The following is a 15,939-nucleotide window of genomic DNA, read 5'->3' as shown; positions in this document are numbered from 1 at the left end:
AAATTCATAGAAAAGTCATTTTGCATCCAAAAAATACCAAAATAATTTCTAAAAACTAATTTTATTTTTCTTCATCTGATTTTTATTTTTCAATATTTTGTTTTCTTGATTTTCTATATTTTTTTTATGGATTTTCTCTTTTTTCTTTTGTTTTGATTGGTTTAAAAATACTTTTATGCATTTTAAAATTCTGAAAAATTTATTGTATTCTTCTTATTTTATTTCCAACCTTCCATAATTTTCTTGGCCATTTATTTGGTGTTTTGAAGGGCTTTATGGATTTTCTCTTTTATTTCCCTTTCCAATGCAGATGCAACATCTATCATTATATTTAACCTTTGCATGAAATTCAAACAATAGTTATTTGAATATAACCATTTGTCCACACTTCCATTTGGCATGAACTCCATCACCAATGATTTGAAATCAAGATTTGAACAACTGCTAATAATCTTAACCAGATTTCGATGTCGTAGATTTCTCATTGCATTGCATTCTGCATCAAAGGTTCTTGATTTTTCCTCTGACTGCAAATCAATTACTTTAACTGCAATCATCTCACCATCGGGAAGCTTTCCGTGATACACAGAGCCAAAGCCACCCCTTCCAAGTAAATTATCCTCATTGAATCCATTTGTTGCTTGCACAAGTTCATAATAAGAAATTCTTCTTGGAGCTCCTAAAGTAGATAAACCCCTTTCAAGATTATTTTTAGCCTTTTTCCGTTTATGTTTTAAAAGTATTATGCTTGCAACAACCAAAATGGTTGACAGTACTATGGGAAGTATGCATTTCATTAATAGCTTCTTTGTCGTTGAACTTTTCTTAACATGTTTACCACCACATGGAGGAACTTGTAGGCGAGGATTTCCGCAAAGTGCTTCATTATGCATAAAAGATTGGGATGTGAAATTCTTGAAAGGTCCACCATCAGGAATCTCTCCTTGTAAACTATTGTATGAAAAGTTGATGTTTTGAAGATACAAAAGTGATGTTAAAGATTTTGGAATAACACCAGTTAGCATATTTTGGGATAAGTCCAAGGAGATCAAGCTTACCATGTCACCAAGTGATGTGGGAATTGGCCCATAGAATTGGTTGTGCGCGAAAGAGAGATTCTGCAATGTTTTTAAGAAAGTAATGGTTGTAGGAATTTTGCTTGAAATATGATTTTTTGAAAGATCTAATAATACAATTGCTCTCAAATTTCCAATCTCAGATGGAAGATTACCGATGAAAGCATTAGAGGACAAATTTATCTTTAAGATATCTTTGAGACTCCAAAGAGAGGAAGGGATCTTAGAGGTAAAAATATTATATCCTATGTTTAAAGTTCTAAGAAAAGTCATATTTCCCAAACAAGATGGTAAAGAACCAGAAAGGCTATTATGATCTAGATACAACTCACTCAAACTCTCCATTTCACATAGCTCCTTAATAAATGATCCTTGTAGTCCATTGTAGCCAAGGTTCAATACCTGAAGTTTTTGTAACCCTTTGAATGTACCAGGTATTATTCCACTTATATTATTCCCAATTAGAGAAAAACCTAACAAATTGCTCATGTTTCCAATCTCTAAGGGAATATTACCGTCAATTCCACATGAATTTGCCTCAAAGTATTCGGAAGTTATGTTTCCAATTGACTTTGGAAGATTGGGTAATATTTGATTCTCTGATAGGAGTAGATATTCCAAATATCTACAACTTGTTAATGAAGTAAAGAATCGAAGAGAATCATTAATGGTCAAATCATTGTGATCTATAATAAATGCTTTGAGGAACTTCAAATTTTCAAAAGGATGATTGGGCAAAGTTCCACTGAATGAGTTGTAACTCAATTGTAATTGGACAAGCTTAGAAGCGTTGAATATGCTCGGTGGAATATTTCCAACAAAATTGTTATTATCCAAGTGTAGTACTTGTAGTCTAGGAAGGTTCGTAGTAAATGGAATTATACCGGAGAGATGATTCTGTTCAAGATACAAGAAAATGAGTCTTGACATGTTGAGGAGTCTGAAAGGAATAGACCCATTAAAGTTGTTGTTTGATAATGCTATAACCTCAGGTTGATTAAGATAACCAATCTCCTCAGGTATTGGACCTGAAAATGAATAAGAAGTAGCGTTGATGAATTATACAATTTTTTTTTGAAGTTGGAGCAAATTTGACATCCTCTTTAGGTTTGTGAATTAGAATTAGAATTTAATTGTATCAATAAATTCTTTGTTCATTATGGAGAAACTCCTAGACTTATCCATCTTCTATAATTATAACTTCATTTATTCACTATTTATTAAATTTAGTTAATCTTAATTTGTGTCCTATATGTTAAGAGCCAAATCTTGAACCACAAAACGAGATGTCCTATAACGTTGCACAATACAGTAAGATATGATTTCAAGGCGGAAAGCAACAGTCAACAGAACAATAGTTTGGAATTTGGAATATTTTCAACAAAATTGTTTTGATTCAAGTGTAGAGATTGCATGCGAGAAAGATTCTATTCCATATTAGATAGAATTTTACCTGAGAAGCGATTTTGTTCAAGCTGCAAGTATCTGAGTGATGATATGTTGAATAAATTTAAAGGAATAGATCCACTAAAACTGTTGTTTAGTAATATTAGGAACTCAAGTTTGTCAAGATAACCGATCTCCTCGGGTATTGGACCTGAAAATAAATAAGTAATAATAATGAATTATAATCAACTTTTTAGTAGTGAAATTAATATGACTCTATCAATAGGGCCCTCATATTTGTAAGCCACGGTTACTTCTTTGATATTCTCTTTTTTTTAAAAGGATATATTTGATATGTTACTGTAGTTTTAAAAAACAGGTACATGAATATTTTTCATATAACAATTAAACTATTTAAAAGAGAAAGAGGAAAACCTGAAAAATTATTAAAAGGTAAATGTAAATTGTCAAGTGAAGATATGTTTGAGATTTCTTTAGGTATGAGGCCGGACATCTTGTTGTCATTAATAGAAAAACTATTCAACCGATGAAGTCGTCCGATCATTGGTAGAATGGTTCCTTCAAGGGAGTTATATCCACAATCCATATACTCTAACTTAGACAAGTTGTATATTGATTGAGGGATAAAACTACTGAAATGGTTAGTGTTGAGATCTAAATGTTGAAGCTGAGATAAATCTCCTAAAGCCATAGGAATTGCTCCAACAAACTCGTTAGTGTCGAAAGATAGAACCTTTAATGGTCGCAACCAACCTATCTCTTTGGGAAGTTGGCCACCAAAACTATTGTTGGAGAGAACAAGTTTAACAAGAAAGGACAAATTTCCTAAAGTTGGAGAAAGAGTGCCTCTAAGACCCATGTTTCTGAGATTCAAACTGTGGACTCTATTGTGTTTCTTATCACAACTGACACCAACCCAGTTGCATACAGAATAGGAGGTAGACCAATTATTAGCCAACATACCATATGGGTCTGAAGTAATGAGTGATTTAAATGCTAGAAGAGCAGATTCATCTGTTCTAATATTTTTTATATTTGAAGCTGTACAAGCAATGAAACAATACAGTGAGAACCAAAAGAGAAAGAGATAAGAGAATAGATTCTTCATTTTGTGGTGTATGAATGAGAGATGAGGCAAGGGAGTCGTGAGAATATTATGGACCCGTATGTTTTAGATTAAATAAAATAGATTTTTTTTTTTTTTAATTTGAGATTTTTTTTAGAGATTTTTTAAAAAAAGTAGAAGTTAATTTGTATTTGTTTTCTTTCATTAAAATCATTTTTTTAAAAATCATTTTTTTTCTTGTTTGGCAATTTAAACGTAAAAATGATATTTTAAATATAAATTACTAAAAAGGACATACAAATTAGTGTTAAATATATGAATAGATGATTATACATGATAATGAACTAATAATTATTATATAATTTTTAAAAATATTTCTGTTACTTTACGATTAAAAATTAATAACGCTTTTAAATAGCAATTATATATATATATATATATATATATATATATATATATATATATATATATATATATATATATATATATATATATATATATATATATATATATATATATATATATATATATATATATATATATATATATATATATATATATATATATATATATATATATATATATATATATATATATATATATTTGGGATAAGACCTCTAATGCTAGTTTCTCCATAGAAATATTTTTAAAGCATTATAAAACAAACACATAAAAATAAAACTACATTTTCTTAAAGACTCATTCTAGTTTTTTTATAGTCATCAAACATAAAAATAAAACTACATCTTTTTTAAGTCTCATTCTAATTTTTCTAAAGCCGTCAAACATAAAAATAAAATTATTGTCGTTGTCGCCCCATGTTTCTTGGCAATTGGTCTCTGATAGTGTTTCTTATTTCTTCAATATATCTAACATCAGCTTGAGTTGGAGCTTGCCATTTACCATGAGTAGGTACACCATTTCCATCTCCTTCATGGAAATCTTGCTCATTGTCTTGTAAACCATTGATGTTCTCTAAACTTTCAAGAATATCCAAGTCACTTGAGTCTGTTCTTCTTAAAATGTTATGAAGTGCAAAACAAGCCCAAATAATAGTCATTTGAGTTTGAAGCTTGAAATTAGGCATTTCTTGTAATACTTTCCATCTTGCTTTTACCACGCCAAAAGTTCTTTCAATCACACTTCTCAAACTAGAATGATAATAATTAAAATTTTCATTTCTTGATCTGAATCCTGGAGCAAGTCTAAAATGTGTAAGATGATACCTTGCATTCTTGTATGGTGCCAAGAAACCTTTAAGTGACGGGTATCCTGAATCTACAAGATAGTATTTACTTGTAAATATAAACAAAATATATCAGATAAGAATATAAAAATATTAATTATACTAATAAAATATTTGAAGTACCAAAAACTAACCTTTTGTGGGATAAGGAAATCGTAAATTAGGTTTACGAAGAGTATCCATAAGAATCTTTGCATCATGAACAGATCCTTCCCATCCACACAATGCAAAAGTAAAGCACATATTGAAGTCACACACAACCATCACATTAGTACTTGTATGTCCTTTCCTATTGAAAAACGATTTTTGTTTCTCTGTTGGGACATGTATTTTAATATGTGTGCCATCTATTGCCCCTATACAGTCTTTGAAGTAAGGCCAATATCGATTATCATCTCTGATATATTGAGAAGAGTCAACAAGATCAACATGTTTTATGACTTTTTTCCCCAACTTGCATACAACTTCTAAAACTTTGTTGAAATGTTTATGAATGGTCTCACTAGAATGTTGAAATCGCTCTTGCGCATTTCTATATGAGGAAGGTTGCCCTATCATATATAAGAATATCCCAACACTTTCCTCAACTCCAATGTGTTTAGGAGGTGTCAACCCACAATTATTAGTTAACTCGCATACCAAATCCTGAAAGACTTGTTTCCTCATTCGAAGTTGCTCAAAAAACCTGTTATCATTTCCTGTTATCAACTCTATAAACCATAGTTGGCCGGAGAGAATTGACGTAGTTTTCTTTTCTTTGACAATGTATTTCAAAACATGGTTTGTAACCATAAAAGCAGCCATCACCGTTGCAATATGATATTGACTTCGATTAACATGTTGGACTTCAATATCTATTTCAGAAGTATTGTCACTCTCATATGAACTATCATCTGAACTCTCATCCAAACTCTTATTTGAATTGTCACCCATCCTGTTACACAAAAATGTAAAATTATAAATGTTTGGATAGTTAAAGATCATGACACCTTAAATCCTTAAAGCAAGAAAGTAAGAACACAAGAATGAAATTTAAGAATCCAAAATCACATATTCTAACAAGTCAATAATGAAATTTCCATTTGGTACCAAAACAACAAAGTAATTATGAAAAATATCATATTACATAAAGCTAATAAAAACATAATAGTTCAAACTGTTAATGGTTTTTTTCTAAGAAGCATGCAATCCTATCAACGATCATGCGGATATTTTTTTCGGGACAAGTGGCTATCCAATCAAGAGCCATATCAGTAGTGGAGGTATTCATGAAGTAAGAAAATGCTGTCCTATTTTCTTTATTTGCAAGGACTCTAACATCCTTAAAGTGTAAATGTGATCCTTTTATCAAGGATGGGATTTCATCCAACATTTTCAAACATTTAGCATAACTAATGTTATCTTCTGGGAGTCCTTGTTGGCTTGGCCCAAACCCATCTAGTATACGATCAAGAGATCGTTGAAGTTTCTCTGTTGCCCCGATTTTCTTTCCTTTCCCTAAAACCTTTCTCTTTTTGGAAGAACTTGGTGTTGGGTTGGGTTGTGTAGCGGGGTATTCGTTACCTTTAGATTTATTGACTAAATCAAAAGTAAATCATACAATTCGAGTCGCCACCGCACTTCTATTTATCCAAAGGAAATGTTAGAAAGCGAACAAAAACTGAGAAGTTTTATCAAATCAAAAACTAATAAAAATGTCAGAGATCTGGGTAAGGGGGTTGGTTATGCAATGGGAAGGTTTTAAGCACCCAAAACATCCTTAGTACTCTAAGGGAGCCCTTTTCACAATTTGTTGTAAGGTAGGTTGGTATTTGTAAAAAATTATTTGTGCAAACATGATTGGGGAGAGGAGAGAAGAATGTACAAATTATTTACAATTTTGTGTTTGAATGGATAAACCCATTGCCTACGTACCATATTAAAAAAGATTAGGGTCAAAACCTCGTAGTTCAGGGTAAAAATCTCAAAAGAAGTTGGTGAATTGATTGGTCAAAAGCCTTAAGGTCTTTTATTATCTAAGGGAGAAAACTCAACCTAAAACCACAAATCCACCATGTGAGGAGAGCTTCAACATGCTAGTGAGGGGTTAACCCTATAATAAGCATGGAAGTCTTATGGTCCATCACTAAGGATACAGGTGAGTATTATATCATCCACTAAGATAACTCAAACCTAATAGCTAATGTTTATGAAAAAAAAATTGGTAAGAAGTGGCCATTGAAACCACAAAACAATTGAGTGAGTTGTATTTACCAATGAAAAGTATTTACAAAGAAGGTCAAAGTGGACTTAGAATTCAATTCAAAATAAGTGTTATGAAAAGAAGTTTGGAAAATCAAAAGCATGGTGCTTAGGTTTCTAATTTTGAAAACAAATGTTAATGTTTGCACAAAAGTTTGGCTTGGGTTAGAGTGGAGGGAAGAATAAGAATGGCTAAGTCCTAAACATACAAAGATGAAGGAAAAGAAATAAGACCACAATTGGAGTTCCCTTCTTGAGATCATAGTGATGATCCACGTTGTTCCCTTTCCTTTGGAATAGCAAGTAATAATCAAATAACTCAAGCAATCAAGCAAACAAGCAAGCTCCTAGGAATCTTCAAATTGGCTTTTGTATCTCTCACTTTGGATGCTCATGACAATGGTTCTTCTAACTGGCTCAATGTTTGGGATCCCTAGCACAAGAACACACAAATAAAAAAGTTCCACAATGCAATAGAAAGAATGGACAAGAGTGAGTTTAGAATTTGGTCCTTTCAAAGTCCTCTTCAAGATTAAGCATTCTAAAGGCATGAGGCCTAGTTGCTCTTTGACATTTTTCTTCTTTTATAGCATTCTAAAGGCATGAGACCTAGTTGCTCTTTGACTCTATTTTGCATAGGGAATGTCCTAAAGTCTAAGTCCTTTTGTCCATTTGCATTTGGTTCACACAATCAAAACAAAACAAGCACAATAGTATATACACAATTATGTGCTCAAGTGAGCAAAAGGCAAATTGCATTAACATAAACATGAGCTCAAGTGAGCAAAGGGCAAAAGCAAATGAATTAATGAACAAGATATTAAATTGCATAAAAGTAAATTGCAAGAATTAAATGACTTGAATTAAAAGTTAATGGTCAATAGCTAGTGTTAGTGTGCCATAAGGCAATTTAGCACTATGTTAAGCAATCATAAGTGGACTAATGTAGTAGTCACACCTATCTGAGGTCGGTCAATAAAAATATAGGCAACAAACACAAGTTAGAGACCTTGACTATTAAGCCAAGCTCCTAGAACTTGCCATGCCAAAAGAAAAGAAGAATGATCTTGTATTGATTTAGGTTTTATGCTTGACCAAGAAGCAACCTATCCTTAATGCAAAGTCATTCACTTGATCTATGATCAAGATGAATTAGATTTGAATCAAGGAAGGTTAAGCCTCCCATATGTCAAGGCTAACCACCAATCTTTAACTCATTGATCAAAAGGAAAAAAGATGAAGAAGAAGATGAATAAGAATGTACATGAATGGAATTCAAATGAGATATCCAACACACATTGATCAAACATGAATAGAATCAAAGTCAATCAATGGTAAACAGAAGAAAAATGAAACTTAGAAGTCAAGAAACAAATAAAATATTTTTGGTATTTTAGAGAATTGAAATAATACTTGAATTAAAATAAACAATTAAAGGTCAAACTTCAAATCCATTTCAAATCAACTTTGAAAAGTCCAAATGGATCCTCCTAAGTTCAACAAGGTCAAACAAAGTTTGACAAAAACTTTCAGCATTTTTAGAAACCAGAAACTATTTTTAAACATTTAAAAATGAATAAAAAATAACCTAATTGAACTAAAATCTCAAATAAATCTCAAATTAATTAATAAATTGATGAGAATATTTTTCATAGATTCATCATCATTCAAAGAGGTTAAGAAAATATTTTTGTATTTTTTGAATATTGGAAACTATTTAAAGTGAATTAAAAATAACCAGAAAATAGAAAATCCACAAAAAATATCAAATGACAAAATAAAAAATATTAAAAATCGTTTTTAGAAATTAGAATTTAAAAGGGAAATAATGCAATTGGTCCCATATTTTTTGGATTTAAAATGAAAGAGTTACGATTTTTTGAAATAAAATGAAATAATGAAAATAAAAATAGAAAAATCAGAAAAGCAAAAAAATCCAGGCGCGTTGGATCAACCTCATTAATTGAGGTGGCACATCCAAGGGAGGAGAGATGCGCACGCACGAAAGGCTCTAGTCAACTGAGCAACACATTGAATTAATGAAAGTCATAACAATTGATGGCTTTGATTAGATCTGGAAACATGATCACACGACCTGGATTCAATCTGGCAAAGAGACGGTGGTGTACACCACCGTCTTCTCCGGCGAGCATACCAGCGCCGGTGGAAGTTGCAGGTCCAAAAATCTTAATGAAAATGAGCGATCCTCATATCATTGGAAAGCTGGGGTGATGTACATCACCCCTGTGCCATTGGTTTTCACTCTAGATCCTCATAGGAAGAGAAATCAGAGATGGAAAATAATGGTGTTCAATCTGAACTTAATGGATTTACAAAATTAAATGCACAATTTAATTGCCTCTTATGAAAGGACTTTAGAGGAGCCAATAACCACAAGAAATGAGCTATAATCAATGAGTTTCGAATTGAAAAAGTTTGGATATCCACCTTTGAAATGCAGATCTATGAAGCACGAGCTCTCCCAATTCTTGATAGCAGCTTGTTCTTGAGATGAAAATAGGGCTAGGCTAAGGAATTAGAGTCCAATAATCAACCAAGGAAGTTGAAAATTGGATCTGAAAAATTGAAATGAAAGTGCAAAATTCCTTTTGAGTGAGGTTTGGATTGAGTTCTGCAGCATATAAGGCGCCTTGAGGTTGGATTGGAATGAAGCTGAGCATGCTTATTTATAGTGGAAGCTGATGCAAAGCATGGGAATTTCATGTGCATGTGTGATGAGGGCCTCCATGCATGGGCCTGTACAGGCGCATGGAGGGCCCAAATGCAATTGGAAATGCAAGCTTAACATCAGTAAAATGATTTTGGACGTCCAGATGTGATGGAATTGGATTGTGCATGAAGTTTGAACAAAGTTTCCAAAAATGCACATGAATCTTCTCCTCTTCGAAAATACCTCTTACCAAAATGAAACATGGCCTTGTGGGTAATGGTTGGAAAGGTCTTGACATGAGGAACAATTGTTATGTTGAACAAAAATCCATTTGGAATTGGGAAATTAATGAAAATTGGTCATAAAGTTCAAGGTGCAAAACATGCATATGTGAATTTTGCCAAAATGGACCAACTTCAAGCCCTTATTTTTCAATGATGTAAGCCTCAAATGACAAAACCATAAACATCAAAGTTGAAGATATTTTGAAGAAAATCAATTTGGACTTAAATTTTGCATCATATGGATTTTTGATGAGAAAGTTATGGGCACTTGAAGTTGGACTTTTTCACATTTCAATGACTTTGGTCCAAAGTGACCTATAATGTTTTGCATTATTAGATGTGTTTATTTTGGGATTATGAAAATTTGTTCAACATAAAAAATGAAGTAGACATCTTAAAATTTACAATGCATTTGATCCCATATGAAAATCCTGAAAAATGAGTGAGTTAGGTCCTTGGGAAGTTGACCCAAAATTAGGGTTTCAGTCAAAATGACCTATAATGTTTTGAAATGGATGATGACCTTCCAAGCTTAAAATAAATTTTTGATGAACATAAAAGTTGTTCATATGGTTATTAAGAACATTGTTTCTCTTGGGGTCATCGTCATTTGACAAACACATTAAAAGTTAGGTCTCAGTGGATTTCAAAATAGTCAGGTGAATTGACTGATCAACTTCTCAAGTCAAAACTTCAAATCTTGATGAATTGATGATTGAGGAAACTCACATAGGCTCAAATATGCATGAAATGATGAATGAAAGAACTTCTCTTGATTGTATTTGATCATGGGTTGAGGTTGCTTCATGAGCAAGGCACAATTGATGCACATATGAAATAGGGTTTCCTTGGGAAACAAGCCTCAAGCCCTTTGGTTTATCTTGATCAAATTGACAAATTGAGATACTTGGGAGGCATATATGATGATTGAGAGCTTTGTGAACCATTGCCATGCTTGCTTTCATCTTCACCTGGCCATATCATTGAGCATAGGGGCCTCCTAGGAGTCTTGGATCACATGATTGCTCAAGCTTCAAAACAAACAAAGTTAGTGACATATTTTTGTGCTTTTGGTTAGTAAACAAAATAAGAAAAGCAATAATATACAATTCAAGTATGCTTGGTGGTCTCAAACCAACTCACACAAGTCCCAACCCTAGGGTAAGGAGCCAAGATGCTATGATCTTTGAGGCAAATGCAATGCGCAATGATATGATGCCATGAGGCATCTTAGGGTCAAAATTAGGATCTTACAGATGCCCCTATTTAAGGTCATTCTAGCCAGAAATATGAAGGTTAAAATCTTCGTCTCGACGAGGTAGAATGGGCTTAAATAATAACAAAGAGACGAATTTTGGTCCCTAAGAGACCTCATGATGCAAATGTATGTATGCAAAAGGCAATACTCTGTGGGGATATATGTCCACAAAGGAAAAAAGAAATCAGGAGAAACTGAAAATCCATACGAGTGATACACTCATAAATGGGACAGAGACTCCGGGACTTTATTGGGGAATAAAGGGGATAAAATGCGTGAGCAGGTCACGACTTGAAATATGCTGAGAGACACGAAGGGATTCCATTAAAATAAATCAATGGAAAGACTCGAGCTGACGCAAAGATGCATATATTGGGGAATATGCCAATACAGCAAAACTATCCACAAAGGATATTTCGGATAAAAATCCGGACTCAGGTGGGGAAAATCCACTAAGGGACTCCGATGGGGAATGTCCAAAGAGGATTCAACTGAGGAAACAACAAAAAATGAGGTATTATCGGTTACTGGGTAATAAGCTCAAAGAGACGTGTGATCAAAACACCAGTATAAGGGTGAGAGAACAACACGCTCGGGGAGAACGAATATCTGACCGGTATAAGGGTGAGAGATATCAATCATCCAAAACATCTGAGGAAGACCTAAAAAGGTATGTTTCAACTCAGGAAAATCTGACTCCACAGGGGACAAAAGTCATAATAGGGAGAAGAAAGGAAGGAACACCAGGGATACCGGTTACTGGGCATATAATAGGTGACCAACCAAGGCGTGAATTGGGGAATATTTCCAAAACACTCATCATCCTAAAGGAGGGCTGAAAAAGTAAACTCGATTACAGGATGGACATTCGATTCTATAAGGAAAAACGAATCTTACTCGATTGGGGAAGAAAAAGACTTCGACTGAAGAGCGCATGAGATATATTATATATTACCGTCAGAACGTAGATAACATACTCGCATGGAAGATTATCCACAATCGGTTACTGGTTTAATAAAGGATAAATCGACCGAAAAGAAAGGACATCGGAATACCGACTACTGGGTATAAACTGATGACCAAACCAAGGGGAGAAACGATCATTACTGGACGAGGGTAAATGAACGATGACTCGCTGGGGATACATTGACAAAAGCAATGATCCGGGAGATATATCACCGGTTACTGGGAGATATACTCAACACGAAGGAATATCAATACCGAATATTGGATAAAGATAACCAACAAATAGGGGATTACATCTACCAGTTACTGGGTGGAAAACCACAGAAGAGAGTAACCGTCATCTGTTAGGATGAACAAAATCAAGGGTTAACTCTGCAAAGGGGATAAAATGGGGTTTACAACTACCAGTTACTGGGTAGAAAGCCACAGAAAAAGGACTTACAACTATCGGTTACTGGGTAGAAGGCCATAAAACTCCGTCGGGGAAAAGATGGACAATTACTGGTTACTGAGCAATCGTTCATCTAAACTACTGGGAAGTGCAGGGGAAATAACAAGAGTAGTTAATCTAGGAACAAACTAGAGAGACACAGAGAAACAAGACTCAACCCAATGAGGATATAACTCAGGGGAGTAATTCCATCCCAATACATATTTTGGGAGGAAACTGAAACAACAATCATCCACGAGGTCATAACTCAGTGGGGAATATGGAAGAAAGGATAAACACTTTTTGCCTATGGGGCTGACTCTATATGAAGAGATCAGACACCAACATCTACTTGGGGAAATATGTATCACCGAATAGCAGGAGACAACAAACAAAGATATATGGCAAAGAATGCAACATGAATATCTGAATGTTATAATTTTGCATGTATATGCATGGTTTATGTATGATGAATGCTGACAAACAGACATATCTAACACAACAGGTCCAGGAATCAATGGACAGGACATCCGGTACTACATCTCAAAAGAGAAAGCCAGGCCCACTGGAGAAAATCCAATCTGGTGGGGGCAACCAATACCAGGAAACACCAAATCTCTGCAGGGGATAAAGACCAATGCTGAGAATCGAGCAACGTCGCTGCCAGGGACAAAAATCACTACTAGGGGAACAAAGAGGATCGCCGGGAATCAGAGACTGCTGTTGGGAATAAACAAGGGATCACAATTACCAAAGTTGGGGATCTTCCAACATTACGCAAAGAACATGATAAGATCAGTCAGAGAAGAAATCCACCGAGGATCTTATCAGGAGGTGATGTAGAATTCTGTGGGGAACAACCACCAAACAGAAGCACATCAACAAATCACTTCTAGCCACAGACGAAAATCTTTGTTGCGGAGAAGGAGAACCAGTCGCTCCACTGGGGAAGGAAAAGAAAATATCTTCCTCAGAAGTTCTAACGCCAAATCAGGATCAGACAGAGTCTCGGCTGGAGAGAACTACGGATAAGATTCCTTCGTAGAAGAAACTCTACTGGGGAACTTATCAGGACGAGATAGGAAACTCTGTGGGGAACAACCACCAATTAGAAGTTTCAAAAACCACCACAATTCCTCATACTGCTGGAGAAAAAGTCTCTGCTGAGGAAGGGGAAAGACAACACTCCACTGGGGATATAAAATAGACATTTTCATCACCCGCTCTGCTAGGAGGAGGAAATCATCCGAGAAGGAGGAGATAACAGTAATAAGGCTCCGATCAGGAAACTCTCCTGGGGAGAAGACCATTGGTGATCAAACCGAGGATAACCTGAAGGCGATCAGCTGGAGATAAACTGTTGGCGACCAAATTGGGGAAGTCTAAAATGAATAACCCTGCTGAGTATGGATGGGAAGCAAACCTGCTGGATATCACTGTACGTGAGTCTGCTGAGGATAAGCTACGAACCCACTTGTTGAAAATTCTACTCATGTTGGGGATTTTCCTGCTCACTCTGCGAAAAGATAGCATGTCAATTTATCAATTTATAAGGGATTTTAGGTCAATCCACACAAGGGATGACAACCATATAATTGATAACACAAATGCTAAATCCCAACTTAATTGGGGAGCTAGAAGACCAAGGCCAAACTCCAAATCTAGACTCTTTGGGGAGTTGAGGGGATTAGAGATATATTCCTGTAAACAAAATAGGACCAAAGCTCTAGGCTCTTTGGAGAATTTGGTGATGCTTAACCTTCTTCTGCGCTCACAGAGGAGACAACCTGAAATATAATGAACAGGATACAAGTATGCTAGGAATAATGAACAAATGTCTTACCCTTTTGGAGATCATACTATCCTTGGGAGAGCACTGAAGACGTCCCAATTATCCTTTTTAGTCATTGTGAATGTTCACTTTGTTTAAAAACAGTTTATAAAAAACTTTATTTATTTAAAACAATGATATTTATCAATTAAAACATGCAAATATTTGTTGAATAGAAACAAATAAGAGTGCAAAGAATTGGATAAAGGCTCAAATTTATTTGATGGAATGGTAGTCTGCAAATGGCAAGACTCCATGGATCTTTACAAATTTGAAATTGGTGATATATATTGGAAAATGGCTACATTGAACATAATGACCATTTCTCCACCAACTCTGAATCCAATTTATTTAAAGCTTCAGTTGACGATGACTGACCGAGAATCTCTGACAGAAGACAGCTGGAAAGCAAAATCTTGTCAGGATGCAGTTACTTGCCAAATCCCTAATTTTTGCCTAGATTGCCCCAGGGTGAGGTACTCAATCTAGCGGGATATGTATTATTTTTTCATGTCTCTAACTTTTGCCTGGATCGCCCTTTCGGGTTTTCAATCCACCGAGACGCTCATTTTTGCCTAAGCCACCCTTTCGAGTTTTCAACTTAGCGAGCTATTCTGTTTTTATTTTAGGCGAAGTATTTCTTGACTGCATCTGAATTCACAGGACGAGTGAAATCCTCCCCATCCATAGTTGTAAGTATCAAAGCACCGCCTGAAAAAGCTTTCTTAACAAAATATGGACCTTCATAGTTTGGAGTCCACTTGCCCCTTGAATCGGGCGCGAAAGACAAAACTTTCTTGAGCACAAGGTCGCCTTCTCGGAACACACGAGGCTTGACCTTCTTATCAAAGGATTTCTTCATCCTTTGCTGATATAACTGACCATGGCACATGGCAGTTAATCTCTTCTCTTCTATCAAATTCAATTGGTCATAACGACTTTGAACCCATTCAGCCTCAGTCAACTTGGCTTCCATCAAGACTCTCATTGATGGGATCTCAACCTCCACGGGGAGCACAGCCTCCATGCCATAAACAAGGGAGAAAGGGGTTTCCCCTGTTGAAGTGCGGACAGATGTACGATAGCCATGCAAAGCAAATGGCAGCATCCCATGCCAATCTTTGTACGTAACAACCATCTTCTGGATAATCTTCTTGATATTCTTATTAGCAGCTTCAACAGCCCCATTCATCTTGGGTCTATAAGGAGAAGAATTATGATGTGTTATCTTGAACTCACTACACAGCTCTTTCATCATTTTGTTGTTCAAGTTAGATCCATTATCAGTAATGATCTTATCTGGAACACCATAACGGCATATGAGTTGATTCTTGATAAACTTCACAACCACCTTCCTGGTCATGTTTGCATGTGACGCTGCTTCAACCCACTTAGTGAAGTAATCAATTGCTACGAGAATAAATCTGTGACCGTTGGACGCTTTCGGCTCTATCATGCCAATC

At 35.0% G+C, this 15,939-nt stretch overlaps 1 protein-coding gene across 1 annotated transcript; it reads right to left on the bottom strand.

Moving 5' to 3' along the window:
• Positions 1-293: 293 nt before the first annotated feature.
• On the bottom strand, positions 294-1,954 carry LOC127137180 (receptor kinase-like protein Xa21; the record flags this gene model as incomplete). The annotated part of the gene is made up of 1 exon (XM_051063663.1): positions 294-1,954. A coding segment is annotated over exon 1 (1,272 nt), but the record flags the coding sequence as incomplete, so codon positions are not given.
• Positions 1,955-15,939: the final 13,985 nt, after the last annotated feature.

The sequence above is a fragment of the Lathyrus oleraceus genome, chromosome 4 (assembly GCF_024323335.1).
Source record: "Lathyrus oleraceus cultivar Zhongwan6 chromosome 4, CAAS_Psat_ZW6_1.0, whole genome shotgun sequence".
In the NCBI taxonomy this organism is placed as follows: domain Eukaryota; kingdom Viridiplantae; phylum Streptophyta; class Magnoliopsida; order Fabales; family Fabaceae; genus Lathyrus; species Lathyrus oleraceus.
This window is presented reverse-complemented; position numbering and strand designations above follow the sequence as displayed.